The sequence below is a fragment of the Talpa europaea genome, assembly GCF_964194135.1.
Source record: "Talpa europaea genome assembly, chromosome: 10".
NCBI classification, from domain to species: Eukaryota; Metazoa; Chordata; class Mammalia; order Eulipotyphla; family Talpidae; genus Talpa; species Talpa europaea.
Genome location: NC_140077.1, coordinates 92,018,654 through 92,035,005, shown reverse-complemented (window position 1 = coordinate 92,035,005; position 16,352 = coordinate 92,018,654). Strand labels below are relative to the sequence as shown.

Below are 16,352 nucleotides of genomic sequence, written 5' to 3'. Positions count from 1 at the left end.
CCTCTAAATAATTAACTGAGGACTTCCTGTCTTCAATTACTTAATGCTTTTTTTAACATCTTGAGAGGATTATAAGCAATTTATGGATTTCACATCATGAGTGCATTCGCCACTATTCCCACAAAGCATTTACAGGATCATGTTTCTAAAGCTTTGAGGTAATTAAAAATAAGCACAGAGACAATGGGGCTGAGGCAAGGTGCTGGCTTCCCTTCTGTCATTGCCGAGGACCTACATTTCTAGGCTCAGGGATGACTGGTACTCCGATTTCATTAGCACTCCCTGGGTACTCGGGGAATGCCAGGGATTGGGAAATGAAGAGAAAATCAAAACTTTTTACCTCAGGAGGTTCAGGGAGCTTTTCAACCCAACATTTGAGATGGAATGTGAAGTAAATTTGATTGTTTTTGTTCATTCCATGAGCTCAATAGAATAGTTATTCCCATCATTGAGTACTGAATGTGGCCAGTTATCTAAGCATGGAAGTGACTTTCCCCTGGCAGACGAAACTCGTGAACAGGTTGCTGATGATGGCAGAGCCTGGAAATCACACTCAGAGACTCTGTACCTGTGAGGTTTTTCTGAAGGAGGCCTTATTTCCCCCTTTAACAGGAAACCTCTCTTCAAGGATAGAAGTCCAAGTGAAACATTCTCTAGGTCTACGTAAAACTGTACTGACAGAGAGACCAAATGAATTCTGAAGATGTAGTTCCATTTTATGAACTTGTTAAAAAGTAAAATTACATGGAAAAACTTGATAAAAATTGATTTTTATACATGAGGATTGCTGGCATCAAGTTATATGAATGAAATCTTCTCCAACATGAAAAAAATATACATTAAGAATGACAACGAAAGGAAGAAGAGGTAGAGTGAAGGCATGTAAAGAAAAATCTTGGCAATTATATTATGATTACACTAAGGAAGCTATCAGTTCTGTTGGCTTAGAAACCACAATTGAATATAGACTGCTGGCATTTCAGTGCTGGTTTCTGAAAAATGCCAAGCAGCAAGAGTTCAAAGCCAAGGCTGCTAGAGAGGCCTTGCTCAATTCATTTTGCCAAGGCTGGTTAAACAGATAAATATTGTGAAAAGAAAACAATTCCTCATTCCTGTGTACCAGTTTATTGTGCAACCTTTCCTGGTACAAAATCTTAATGTGCCTTTGCTTGAACTCCAGAAGTCTAATGATATTCCACTGTCTACTCCACACAACTTTCGTGACATCTGCCTGCCGTGTCCTGCACAGAGTTCAGTTGTAGCACCAATCACCCTGTATTTGCAACTTTTCCTTAGGTTGTCAGTATTGCTGTGGGCCTGGTCTCCCCAAGAGTCAGCTAGATTTTTCTCAATATGCTCAGAGGAGGCCTCTTCCAGAAAGTATCACCTTGGTGTGAACCAAAGGTAAATTGAGACCGCAAGTCTATCACTGTCACCATTCCTTAAAGCATAAGGATTATTTTAAGGGTAGTGAAGTTCCTAGGAGTTTGTTGTCCTTGGATCCTTTTCCTAATCAAAGTAGTAATCATTGCTCCCCCTTTTATGATCTAGAAGAATGTAGTATTGGGGAAGAGTCTCATCCAGGCGTAGATTTATAAGGAACATGACCTTTTTATCTGAGAAGTTCATCTGAGATCATCCTCTCCTTGTTTATCATGTAATGGACCCTCCCTCTGGCCCCATGATGCCCCAGGTCTCTAAAACACAGGATAACTATGCCCAGTCTGCTCCATTGTTCTTTAGAATTTACAACCAGGTAAATTCTCCATAGATCTGTTACTAAATAGATTTTTCATTTGGTAACCTGTCTGATGATGTTTTGATGACTTGGAAGCCATAAAAGGACCCCAAAAGGAGGGGATTTTCTCCTGTACCCTGACATTTCCTTTTCCTGGGAGATTCTTAAGAGGAGCAATTTTATTTTAGGATACTTGGAAAGCTGTCCAACGCATAGCCAGTAGGAACACACATTTTGTCGTAATGAAAAGTGCTCTGACTTCCTTACGGCTGGGTGAGTCATAAGGGGACACTCTGCATATATCAGTTTTCCTTTAAATTTGTCAAATATGGGCATTAAAGACACCCTTACTTGTCTTACAGGGCTGTGTCTCATAATCAATTGAGTCAAAACACAATTGGATCTTTAAAATTGTAAAGCACTATATAAACGTGAGGTTTTATTATGTAAAACTATGTTACTTCAATCACTTGTGATGATTTTCACTTTAGGTTTAAAAGCTGTAAGGAACAAATTTGATCATCTGAATTGATGAGGACTTTCCTCATCCCCTTTATCCTCTGTTTAGTTCCAGACCTCCAGATAAGGAATGCATGTGCTGGTCTGTAAATATTTCTTAAGCACCATCTGCAGGCTTATGGCACTTTTGGAAAGCAGTGGACTGTCAGTGAATGTTTGTTTGTGTGCCAGGGAATTATGAAGTTTAAGAGAATATCAAGGTGAATTTATTTTTCCACTGTGCGGCATAGCTTGAGCCTCCTCTAAAGAAATATCAGGCACACTCTAGCAAGTCTTTCTGGTATTAATGCGCCTCTGGACTTGGGCCCAAGGGGACCAGGGCATCAGCACAAGAGGCTTTGGAGATAGGTTGCTGGCAATAGGAACAAGCAGAAGTTTCTAAACCCTTGCCTGTGGTCTCGAATCTCAAAATACATAATGGTTTGAGATGATTCCTGGGCCCAAAGTAGTAACTAGTTATTAAATCTCTCCAAGTATTCTTTTCTGTAAAATGGGAGTAATAATTCTCTCTACCTCATAGGTGGGAGTAATAATTCTCTCTACCTCATAGGTATGTGATAAGACTGAAATGACACACTATAAGCCTCATGCTTTGGACTTGTTTGGCACATACCTACTCTATTCATTTTCCAAACATTTATTTAGTACCTCCTGATGTGTCAAGGCCTATCTAGGTGCTAGTGATAGAGAATTGAATGAGGCAGAGAAGGTCTGTAATCCTGCTGCTTCCATTCCAGCAGGGTAGACTTGGCAAGACTAACAACAAACACTGAAAATATCAGAATATGAGAGGTCTAAGATGGAAATAAAAGAAGGTGAAAAGGCAGTGTGTTAGAGAAGTCTCTCTACTGCAAGTCAGGAAATGCTTTTCTTCTTTTCAGAAGTGACATTTAAGCTCAAACAGATTAATTATTATTTAATCACTGCTAATGTTTATCTAACATACTATTATATTGGTTTATCTCTGTATTATTAAAATTGATTATAATAAACAACCTTATAATAATAAAAATGCACAATTAATTACTGTTAATAATGATAACAACACCAATTACCATAGCCAGTCAACTATCAACTATTCTGCGTATTAATTACCCACTTGATAGATAAATGTTAGCTTCTGGCTGATTTTCCCCTGCCTTCCAGTATATTCTTGGCTAGTCTACTCCTATTATCTATGAGTGTATCCTTGGGGAATGAAAATGCATCTTACTGTTTGTCTGAAAAAAAAAAGTTAATACTGATGCAAAAACCCTACACATAATGCATATCAAAGCCAAATATAAATTATTTCTGAAGTTATCTGCTGTTGTGGCTTATTGCTGCCAGTGTGGGCTCTTCTATTAGCATGGATAAGTGGAACCTGACCATATGTCAAGAGAACACGTCCTTTCGATGTGACCTCATATATCAAACGCACACCCCCGGGAGGCTTTGCCATCCCCCCAACAACAACAGACTCTTCCGGGAGGTTTTCCTCCTTTTTTCCTCACCTGTGACCGTGTGCTGCCTCCTCTGTGTGGTGTTGGTGTGGAGGAGCCCTTTCCCTGCCTGCCTGAGCAGGTGCTCAGTAACGACGCCGCTGGGCTTCTCAGGGATGCTCCAGCTCAGAGGCAGGGGCTCCACCTTGGGGGCTGTGACCCTTGGGAGCAGGATGCTCTGTGGAACCCCTGGGCTGGTAGCTGCCGCTACCTGCAAACACAGGAATGAAAACAGTGATTTGATGTAATCGTACACTAGGTATTCTGAGCCACAAGATTGTCACTTTTGTTTTAAAATGTTGTTGTCTGGCTTGGCGTATCATTAGCAGAGCTCAGAGGGGCTTTATTCTTTCCCTCCCATGCTATTCGAACAATGAAATCTGACCTTGAATACATTACATAAGTCTCAGCCTACCATTCATCACAATAGGTTCAACAACGATTTTGACGGCAGAGAGCAGCCCTCGGTTTAAACAAGTAAAATCTGGCTGGCAGACTGTCTTACTAGAGAACTCTTGATAACTCTCTTCCATATGGCCCCATCAGTGTCTTTGCATTTTAACAGCCTGATTTGGTACATTTTAAGCACCAGTAAATATGGAGCAAAACCCACGTCTGAACTGGCTTGCATATAATGCACATTCAACAGTATAAAGGGGCAGAGTCTCCTGCACTTTTCCTGAGACACTCCAGCTGACTTTACAGTGTTGGCATCAACATTCCAGAAAATGAACCATGTGAGAAGGGAAAACACAAGAACAGAATTTTGGAAAGGAATGGGCTTCTGATTTTATTTTTTTTTAACAGAATTGACTCACATTTCTGCTTTTCACCAAACATGGGTATCTGGTGAGTTTGAGCTGTGTCTGAGCAGAAAGCACAAGGCTGTTCCAGGACCAGTCACCCATCAGTTCTGATGAGCTGGTCAGGGGCCATCTGTCTCAATGGTGACAGCTTAGGGGATACTTCTCGGGGTGTTGCTCATGCCCTGTGCCCCATCACCTGGCCCAAGATTCTTCCACAGTGATGGGGCTGCTCTCCTGAGCTTTAGCAAGATCCCAAGAACCAGAGCTGTCAGTTGTGGGTGTTTCTCCTGGGTTTCCTCACGACTGGGTTGGCTTCTGTGAAAGGACTCCTCCATTTCCCTCTAAAATTATTCCATTGTCCTCCTAATCATTCTCCTGGGCTTGCCTTTTCCCATCTAGTACTGCTCCCCAGTGCTCATCACTGATGGTCCCTTATTTTACTCTCTCTATTCTCCTTTGATGACCATATTCAAACTCCTTGCTTATACTCCCTCCTAGAAATTTCTACCAAATTCCAGTCACTTCTTATGCAGCTTCTGCTGGACATTTTCAGTTCAAGAGTCAAAAAGCACTTTCTTCTACCTCTCTGTGTGCTATCTCCTCCTTAAAAAAAAAGTATATTTATATAGTATCTTTTTTTCCTTATTTTTTACTTTTCTTTTTTTTTGCTTATTTTTTACTTTTCTCTTACAGAATGGCACCATGATCTATAAAATGCTCAGGTCAGGCATCTTGAAAATACCCATGACGCTTTCATTTGTTATATGCAGCTGAGCACTGAGTCCTGCAGCTTCCATGCATATCTGTTGCATCTTTCCAATCTTTATTTTCCACTCTGACTCCTGTTGCCTGAGTTGAAGTTTCACCACTTCCGCCAAACAGTTGTAGAAGATGTGATACCACTTTACTTTCCATGTCAGGTTCTTTTGTCCTTTTCTGTTTCCCAAGATCAGGCAACGTTTGTTGAAATGATAGATAAGTAGAAACTCTCTTAAAGCAAGGAAGAACTTGGGGATTATTATGGATTTGTAGAAGATTATCTAATAACAATTGGTAGGGGAGAAATTTAAAGGGAAGGATAATATTGATTCAAGTTTTCTTTTTACTTATTAAGAAGATTTGATATTTGGAGGAATCTCCCTTCCCATGACATCTCTTTTCAGGCATATCTGTCCTCAGTAGAGATGACACATGAGTACCTTTCTGTCATTGGACAAATCACTCACAGCCCAGATATTCATATGGTTTTCATGCAGGAACGTCTGTCCAGAGTTTGGGCAAATCTCCCTTACCTTGCTGTTGGTGGCACAGCCAACAACTATGCAAGTTTTCAGCTGGTATGAATATTCCTGAGAAGACTGAATTCTCTTTGTATCAGAGAAGCTCAGTGATGTCCCACGATAACATTTGATTCCATTTCGGAGAAGAATATAGTAAATAACAGGACCTGAAAGAGGCAAATAAATGTCCATATTTGTGTGTCACAATCCTCTGAATTATTTGCGAACAACTTTTAACTCTAAGCATTCTAAGGAAATGGGGTAAAATGCCATGATTTGATTTTAATTTGCTATTATATTACTGTGTTCAAGGAAATCTTAATTACAGTCATTCTATGGAGAAGATACATTCTTGACATAGATAATCAAAGAGTCATTTATGTTTATTTCCCTTCATTCCCAAACAAACTTACTTCCAATATTAAAAGTATTTTGTCTTCCCTTAACTAGCTTTGCTTATATGAAGGGAACCCAGACATATGCTGGATTAATTTTTTTTTTTTTGGCTAAAAGCATATGAGAGCTATTTCACAAAATGATCATTTGGCATATAGCTAAAGTTCCCTTTGTCAGAAAATAATTTTTAGTGGTTAGATGATGCATGCCAATTAAATGCTGGTTGTGACTCATTTCAATTTTCTTATGGATTTATGGGTTATGTTATTTCTATTTTAAAAGTAGCTTAATACCCTTTGATCGTATAGGTTTCCTCCAATTTATCACTATTGCATCTTCACAATTATCCACTTTGGTCTTCCAGGGGGGGCTCACTCTCTGAGGCATTTCTTCTTTTGTGCTGGCCCTTATGGCTTTGTTAAGCCCTTGTCCATGGCTATTCCACACAGAGACGCTATACTCATATGTTGTGTAGGGCTCCAGGTTCACATCTGGAAAGAGAAATCAAGCAGTAAGGGTTAAAAAAAAGTTTTTTTAAATCATTATATTGAAAATGAATATCAAATCTTAAACATTTAAGTAGATGGTGTCACTTTTAGGTGGCGTAAGAAAAAAACAAAGGATAAAACAAAGACAAACTTCAAAACCTGCCCTTGAAAATGGACCATGGATCTGTGGCTTTCAGATGAGGAGGAGAAGAAGAGAGCACAATCAATGCTGGTGGAAGGTTCTGGGTGCCTTGCTGCTGGGAGGGCTGTACCTGAGGGGGGAGTACTATCCTGTCAAAATATAAATTATTATAGAAATCCAAAAGCTTATATTCAATCTCTGTTTTCTCAGGTAAGACAGTATCAGTGTGTCCCCAGATCTCCCTTGTGTCCTGCTCAGGGATTTCCTGGTTAAACAGTACATTTCCCAGTCTTTGTTGCAGCTAGGTATGGCCACAGACAGGATTTTTCATTTTTTTCTGTATGCAATATGGCAACACTCATTCAGTGCATTTATTAAGAGCCTGCATTCAAACTTTTGAGGGAAAGAGTGGGGTTCATTGAAAATCCAATGATGATATACCATAAAGGACACACAGCTTATTCATTTCTCTGCTCTGTTTTCTCGGATCAATTTAAAAATAGCATACCTTTATTTAAAGGTAGACTCACAAAACTTAAATGACTAACTTTGAAAAAATTGACTCTTTCACTAGCTGGCCCACAGCTATGATGGAATTAATGGAGGGTAGGTGAAGAAAGCGATGCTGTCAGAATGAAATCAATCTGCATTTTCTGCAGCTTTTCACTATTACAATGGAGCCATGGGCATGTGGCTCACTTTGTTACCTGCAAAGGAGAACGTGTCTGCACTTCCAGCACAAAGAGTCTCTTTGGCAGATGAGCACATTTCTTCGATTGACGCCTTCCCTGTGGAATTTCCAGGCTCCCTTCTCATAGCACAGACGTGGCTGGTAATGTGGAAGCCGCACCTGCTGCAGTGTTCTGTGCCTGGCGTAGAGGCTGAGCAGACAGTCCCATGCACTCTGGTCTCCTAAGTCAATTAGGAGAGGGAGGAGGGGGTTATAAATTTTTATTTAGACATAGGTGGGGTAGGTTTTTACAACCTTCAAATGAAATTTTCATATGCCACGTTCAGAAAAGGAAATCTCAAAATTCATAAAAAGAAATGAAGGCAGTTAATATACTAAAGAGAGCAGTTACTTTCAAGTGACACAGACTTGGATTCAAAATCCACTTTTTCTACTTACTAGTTCTGTGACCTTGAGCAAGTCACTTAAACTCTCAAAGACTCAGCTTGCTCAGAGAGGATGGAAATTAAATTTATCATGCAGATTTGTTGTGTGAATCAAATGAGAAAAAACCTAGAATGGCCTAACAAGAGAGGTTGTTATTTTATATTATTACCTTGACACTTTGCTAACCAAGTTTTAGAGAAAATAAAGAATGTGAAACATTTGAGAATTTGTACTTCTTGTGCTGTTGAGAAGGTGGAAACTCTAAGAAGAATTTCTTATCCAAGCTTTAGAAAATTAAAATAATTTATGAACTTTCAGTGTAATTATTATCATTTATATTTGTAAACTTTTCTCAGGTGAATCTTTGGATAATTTTTATTGCTGTTATAGACAAGCATAAGTGTGTTCTAATCTCAGAAAACGAAATATGTAATCACCCTAAATTGGAGATGTAAATAAGGCAATATTTTTAAAATGCAGAACTCTACATTTCCTTTCCTCTCTATATAGATAGCATAATGTATTTTAAATAATTATCCTATTTAAAATTGATCTACATTCAACCTCTCTCGTACATAAAATAATTTATTCACCCAAAGTCGGTAAAAATAAATATGCTTCAGAAAAAATTCTAGGACTTTCATTTAAAGATGGTGAATTGAACACCTGCATTTATCTTCATTTCCTCGTATTTTCTTGCTTATTAGCATATTTTTATTAGCAAATTTTTATTGTGGTGATATTGGTGTAGAGGACTATAATTCAACATTTGTGCCACTACATTTTGATCACCAAAAGTCTATTTTCCACTCATCCATCTCTTCTTAAGACCCAGTGAAATGATAAAGGACAGAGAAAGTTAAAAGAAAGCGGATGGCAACTACCACACACTGGGAAGATTCAAACTAACATAATCTGGAAAAAAAATGGAAAGTTTGGCAACATAGTGTTGGATACATTTCTTTCATACAATTGTCTAATTAAAACTGTGATGAGTCAGACTAGTGACAAAAATTTAGTAGACAAATAACTATGTGGGTGGGGTGGACCTTCTGTATAATTGTTTATTCCATGAAGAACCTATTCTCTTCAATGATCTGATGTATTATCTCAATAAATCAATTCTTCAGAGTGTTTGCTGGGGCCCTAACAAGCTCCAGAGGTATTTTATATCCCAAATTTTAGAATGTTCACACAACCATCATATAGTTGCCTCAGTCAGCAAAAGCCCTTCCATCGCCTACAAGCCAACCCCCCATTTTTAGTCAAGTCCTAATGACAAATTACTGTGGTGCATGGTACGGTGCTTGTTTTTTGAGAGTCTGTAATCTGTCCTTAAGATGGTAGGTTTCTGGAGTTCCTGGTCAGTTTTGATGCTAACAAACTGGACATACAGTAGCTCAGCACAGAAAGACAAATGACACACCCACAGGACTATTCAGAGTGCTTTGATTCACAGAGGCCGCTGCTCTTCTTGCACTGTCAACACAACAGTTGAGTGAACCTGCTAGATGTAAGGTCTCTATCAAAGTCCCCTTAATCTTCATTCATAGGACCCCTAGACATGAAATGGAACCATGTCTATACCACTGGAGACCAGCTGCTTCTTTTTGCACAGACTTCAACCTACACTGTTCCGAGGTGCTGGGTAAAACAGCTAATCATTATTAATTCCTTTAGAATTCATTGCAATAACATCAATCATAGCAAACTCATTCGGTATTAATATGGATGTAATGTGAAAATGAATAATGCACACAGGAGTTTTTATATTCCTATTTTAGAAAAATAGTTATGAACAATGTATTTCTCTTTCCATTGTCAAATCAGCGCTTCTGAGAGGTTTTCTATCAATTACCTTCATCATCATTCCAGTTGAAATCTTGTCAGAGCAAACATATTTCAAAGGATTATATCCAACTCCATTACAGCATCTCTGGCTCTCTGGAATGAGCTCGGTCTCACAGCATTTTACTGGCATTGGGTCATTCTTTTTAACATGTGCTTTAGACTCTCCACTGGAAGCTGAGCAGCATATGGTATCTGACATATTCACATAATCCTGCCCACAACAGAACATCCCTGCAACAATAAAATGTTATATATGAATATGAAATAAAAAAGGGAAGAAAACTGAGGTTGCTATAAAGTTCAGTATAAAAATGTCAGACTCAGACAGTTGCTGAAATGGTACACTACCTAAGGTGGCTTTGTCTACCAAGGTGATTTAAATGTGCAGTGAGGGGTCCTTCTTACCAAGAGCAGCAAACACTAATTAGGTATAGAACTCACAAGAGCAAATGCTCCAAAATCACTCAGTGAGCCAATTAAAGTGGCCATTAAAATAAGACTTGGTCTTTGCCATGAGGGTTGCTGCCCTTTTGTGAGGAAAATGTTTGGTTGCAGATGGAGGAAGAGTACCACTGGACGGACTCAGAAGAAATCTCCAGAAATTCACAAAGAAGGAAAGGTCACCCGAGCCCCTGGGTAAGAGGTCAGACAGAGTGGTGGGGGAGCAGCACCCTGGAACTGGTGAATCTGTGCTGGAGGATGTCTTGCCCATCTTTGCTTGGCTTTCTCCAGAATGCAAACAGTTTCTCCTTGAGGTTCCATTCTTTCTTCATGAACTACATTAGGTCTTCAAAACCAATAGAACATGCTCACTGATCTGGTGAGTGAGTCATTGGGTCATTCATTCTCTTCTAGACATAGGCATGAGTTTGGGGGCAGTGGCAGAAAGCCTTGGAGGGAGGATCATTGATCTCCAGAGTTGATGAAAGACCCAATGACCCATGTGAACAAGGTGCCAAGCAGGCTCCTTTCTCCCATCAAAACCAGCTTAACTGTCTCTGTTCAAATCATTGAGATCGTGCTACAGAAGAGATACAGCAGAAATTTAGACATAAAAGCCTGAATCAATAAACAATACTCTAGAGTCAGATTAGGCTAGAAATTAAGGTGCCTGTACCCCATGTCACAGTGCTATCATATGAGGATTTATATCCAGTGATAAAGCAACACAATACAATGAATGATTTATTTTAATTAGAATTTTGTTTATTTATTATTAGTCCTGACTGATAACATAAAGAACCTCAACTTCAGAGAGCCCTGGGGTCCTGAATTGTTTAATCTGGTCCTGTACAAACACCTCCATTATGAAAGACACTCTATTAATAGACTGAGTTTTTAAGTGCTTTTTTTTTTTAAATCATTGAAAGTAGACACTGGTTGGCACATGCTTTAACAAAGATGTTTATCCACGCATGACTTCAAAGAGCCCTGTCACTGATATTTCTACTTAAAAATAAAAAGCTCCCAATATTTAACAATTTTTACTTATGATTCATGATATACATTAATCACAATTGAGTTTTGACATGCCATGTATACCTAAACAAGGTAATTGTTCAAAGTAAGAGGCTTAAAAGGAAGCTGTTTTCTTTGGTGCTTTATTAATAATAAATTTTAGGTGTTTCAATGTTTGCAGGAAAAGTTCTCTCAAATAAGTACACCCAGCAGGGGTACACCACAGATTATCACTGCAGTATGAGTTTTGATTATGATGTGTAAAAATCATACACACTCACAAATGACAAAGAAAAAATCCATTGCTTCAGGTTTTATGATGTTAGGCATTTTTCTCTTGCTTTTCTGATAAGCTATTTAAATACAAGCTCGGGTTCTTTGTTGCCATTTGTTTTCTGTAACAGTTTTCTTAAGTTAATGCATGTTTCTTTTTTAAGGAGCAATCAAAACTGGTCCTTTAGAGAGCAGGATACACTCTTCCCTTTCACTCCCAAATGGCTTTATGGCTTCACCAAGCTTTCCATATAAAATCAAAATGCAGACATTGATCTAATTCAAAACTTCTAATCAGCCATTGGACTGCTCTAAGGGACTTTTGACAGGTTGACTAAAATTTCGGTAATGAACTGTTTTTACACTAGCAAAAAGGGACGCTTTCTTTCACAAAGAACTTCATCTTTGTTCCACTGAATTAAAATTTTCAGCCAAGATTTCACTCACATAACAAGAAGTGACTCCCATTCTAGTTTCTTTGGTAAACCATTACTTCTTTAATTATTATCAACCTTGTTCCAGTGTGATAAATTGCTAATTACTTAATACCCTAATCAGCGTTCATTCTTTGCACAGATAAACTGTGACAGTGCCATTAATTTAAATAGTAATTTCACTTAATGGCCAGAACGGCACACCAGATTTTTATGCAGCATTTTCTGAAGACTGCATCCATCACTGCAATATTCTGACATAAAGATGTCTGACGTGCACTAACTCACTTAGGGAGAGCAGATGTTGCGGCACAGAGTTTGGTAGTAATTCCCATAGTGCATCACTTCAGCATGAATGAGCTGCAAATTCAGAGACAGACAATCTTCTAAAACTGCACTGCAGTAACTTTTGACCCCTACCTAATTTATCACATGTAGCACTTGACTTCTGAACTTTGACACGCAAATGCACAATTTTAAATATGCTCAAAGAAAAACAAAATAGGTTGTGGATCATGGATTGATCTGTTCTTCCAGAAGCTCTTCATTAAATCTGTACAAAGGTAAAGAGCTTCTTTGAATCAGATGCAGATGTTATTAAAGTGGTACTGCACACACTGATCCGGGAGGTGTTTACTTCTGAGATGAAATGACACGAACTATCTTTGCAAAGAGTGGACATAGCCAGGGGGTTAGTTCCCTTGCATTGGCTACAAAGGATAAAATAGTGGAGGAAATAATTTTTTTCTCAAGTTATTAAGAATACTTCAAATGTGTTACCCAATCTAACAATGTCCAGGACTGAAAAAGGAAACAGCTATAAACACATAGGCCTGAATTATTTCTTAATTATTCAATGTGCAAAATAAGTGTTCCATTTTTTCTTTAAAGGACCAAGAATCTAATTTTGCAAGGGTGAAAATCAGAATCAGGAATGTGACAAATCACTGTGACATTTTGAAGTAGATCATGGGAGCCACATTTGAAGGGAAAGGGTTATATTTTAGGGCTAGAAGAATGAAAACAAAGGTTTGGGATTAGTCATTCTTAGGACCAATTTATAAAATCTGCAGGGCGTGAGCGAGAAGCAATGTGTACCTGTCTTCACCAGCAGGTGGCTCTATGACTGCCACCAAAAAATGCTCCCCAAATCTTGGCAATGTATTTTACAACATTTATACATTGCACATTTTGAAGATTCTTGATGCCATATAGAAATTTTCCTGGGAAATATTCTTTCAATGCGATTCCTTACACCATGGATATCAGTGCTGGGTTTCTCTCATTGTGATCTCCCCAAATCCCACCTCATGTCACAAACAGTGGGTGTCATTCACTCTACTGAAGTGTGATTCTATGACATTTCAACTCCGTATTCTATTTGCAAAGAATTTCCAAGCTGAGTGTCTTACCAAAAGCTGCGTGGGTATCATTTATGACAGACATAGGCAGAGTGTTCCAAAGGTCACAATCAGGTTCTCATGACTGAAGCAAATCCTCTCCTCTTTGCTAGAGAGGCTTTAATTTTTATCTTTTCAGACTAAGGTATCTAATCAAGTCCAACCTTAGATTCATGGCATAATGGCATATTGATAAATCATATAAGCAAACACAAACAATGGAAGAGTCATTGAGAGGTTTAAAATATATTCGAAGAAAAGGGCTAAGCATACGTATCCCCTGAAACGAGGAGCATGACTTTCATCTCGAGGTACCTGTCTAACGCGCCTTCACAACGCACCTGTCCAGAGAGAGCACTAAAACATAAACGCCAGCCCAGCGCTTCTGTTCCAACAGCATCTGTTAATTCACTCCATTTATAAAATACATATTGACAAAGACAACTGAACTGGGACCAGGGAGATTTGATTTGGTGTGAGAAAGTCAATTCAATGTGATTTTGTTAAAGGGCTCCTGCAGGCAAATAAAAGAGTTTAAGTAATAAAGTACATAAAGAGATGTTTTACGAGCCAGCCTGGTCTCGTGGCAGGCAGACAATGCCAGGCAGCGAGAGGCCAGCCTCAGGAAAAATATTTTGAGATCCAAACCCTCGTGTAGCAGGTACGGTGTTACTGGGTTGAGGAGAAAAAGGGCCATATGGATATTCTGGAAGGTCACTGAGGTCACAGTCATTAGGGGCGACAGGAGGGAGCAGCTGAGAGAGGAAAAAGACACTTGGAACATGTCTATTTTCAGTGAAAGCTACAGGAAGGTCAAAAGAATAAAAGAGATTTTTTTTTTCCTTTTCAAGGTAGCATTCCTCCTGTCCACCATGATCGCCAGAGCTGCGGAACTTTAAGGAAGAACCGTGGAGCTGATCCGACTCACAGGCGCTGAGGAATGCCTGAATGTGCTTAAGAAATGTTTCCTCATCTTGGAAGGTCACACTGAAGTAAATAAAAAAATGATTCTGAAATTGAGGTTCGTGGATAGATTTCAAGGGTGTATGAAATGGCAGCCAATTTTTGTGTGTATTCTATTTGAATTTTTTTATGCTAATGTAATTTTATTTGAAGTGAGGGTTCATGACTTTCAAAGGAAGAGATTGCATGCTTCCTCCTCCCCCCCAAAAAAAATTAAGGACCACTGTCCTAGTGGCCAGTAACCTGCTCCATTTCTTAGATCAGGTTCTGATGTCTCTTTCCTTTTTTTTTCACTACCATTCTGCCACACGAATCTACTTTATCTCTTTAAATCACAGTGCTTATGATGGCTTTGACTCTTCCCTGAGTAGAAAATAACTCAAAACAAATTTTAGAGCATACCAAAGTTGTAAACTATTATCAGAAAATGATAGCTCAATGATTGAAGCAATCCATCGACAATTTTCTATATGATGATATAAATTATATAAAGAGAAGTAACTCAGAAATCTATGGGAAAAATTCTTCTCGCTGATATATACATAAAATAGTAACATCAGAATAATATACAACTGAAATTCAGTGATATATAATAAAGAAATATATAAAAACTGGTTAGCACTATTGTCAATTCAACAAGTATTTAAGACAAGAAGAATTAAAATACCCTTAAATCTTAGAAAGTCTCTGGGTAGACATTTCTGCATATTTGACAAGAATCCTAAACATTTACATAATATTACAATGAGTTGTGAAGCTTAAAGCCACATTTTAAAAATTAAAATAATTAAAAAATGTTTTGACTCACCATGACACAAGTAGGACTGGATTATCTATTTTCTTTATAGATACTTACAGTGCAAAGTCACTGTCTTTTGAAAAGTTTATCATGTCTATAAGTTCAATATGTCTGGAAAAGGAGGGATGTCAGAAGCTATATAATCTAAACATACTCTTTTATGCTAGTGGGGATATCCTAGGTTTCTTTTTAGATTTGTAATTTTGGACATTTATTTTCACTTTTAAATAAATATTTATTGTATTTTGTCCTGTTTTCAGCATTTGGTTTTCTTTTTTTTTAAGGAGGGTCCCCTAAATTGTGTAACTTTCTGAGACACAAAAATCTAGCTTTCACAAGCAATGTAATCTCGAGCAAGTGTCTGATCTCCATGCCTCAGTTTCCTTATTTAAAAAAAATATGAATAATAATAGTGCTTATCTTTTAAGATTATTAAAAAGATGAACTGAGGTAAGAATATATAAATCATGGGTTGTAGCCTGCTAGATAGTAAGTACTCAATTGATGATAGTAATAGCTATCAATTTAGGATTATGGCCGGCACTTGCTAGGTTGCTAGGAAATGCTCCCTTAATTCAGAATTAACACATTCATGTTAATTTTTGTTTTTGGTTTTGTTTGTGGTGGGCACGACACTATTCAAGAAGAAAGCATTTTGGTGTTTTTATGAAATTCACTGCATGCACGTAAATAATAGGAGACTACATTTTTATTTTCTATACCAAATGTACCTAATTGTTTCAGAAGATAGAATTGCTGTGAGCTTTAATTACTTATTTGTTTTATACCTAGGGCACATTTTCCACCTCTCTGCTTCTCAGATTCTGCACCTGCTGAAAGGTAGACTAGAGTCCCTTACCTGGAAGATGCCTGTATACCACACTCTCTTGTTCTCCACCACAGCACTCCAAATCTTTGTTCACAATCTGTCCACTACAGCACTGCTGGCGATGGCCATCATGGAGCCTCCCAGCACAGCAAATCTGGTTTCCTGAGGAGGAGAACGGCATTCGGCCACAGCAGGAATCGCTGATGCCAGTGGAAACCCGATTATGTTGTTCATCTGGACAGCATACTTCACCTGTCAATTTAGGGTAATAATAACCATTGCATGATTGCATATAAAAATATGCTTTTGATTCACAACTGAATTTTAGCACAGTCATCTTGCAGATGCCAACTGGTTGACAGAATTACCGGAAAGAAT

The 16,352-nt window shown here is 38.3% G+C and overlaps 1 protein-coding gene across 1 annotated transcript in view; it reads right to left on the bottom strand.

Annotated features, from left to right (window-relative positions):
* Window positions 1-16,352, bottom strand: part of USH2A (usherin) — a gene marked incomplete at both ends in the record, with an annotated part of 619,110 nt that overhangs the window by 130,333 nt on the left and 472,425 nt on the right. The window contains 6 exon segments of the mRNA XM_084245562.1: window positions 3,751-3,949; window positions 5,837-5,991; window positions 6,514-6,711; window positions 7,558-7,762; window positions 9,826-10,049; window positions 16,005-16,226. Coding sequence (XP_084101688.1) covers window positions 3,751-3,949; window positions 5,837-5,991; window positions 6,514-6,711; window positions 7,558-7,762; window positions 9,826-10,049; window positions 16,005-16,226 — 1,203 coding nt within the window.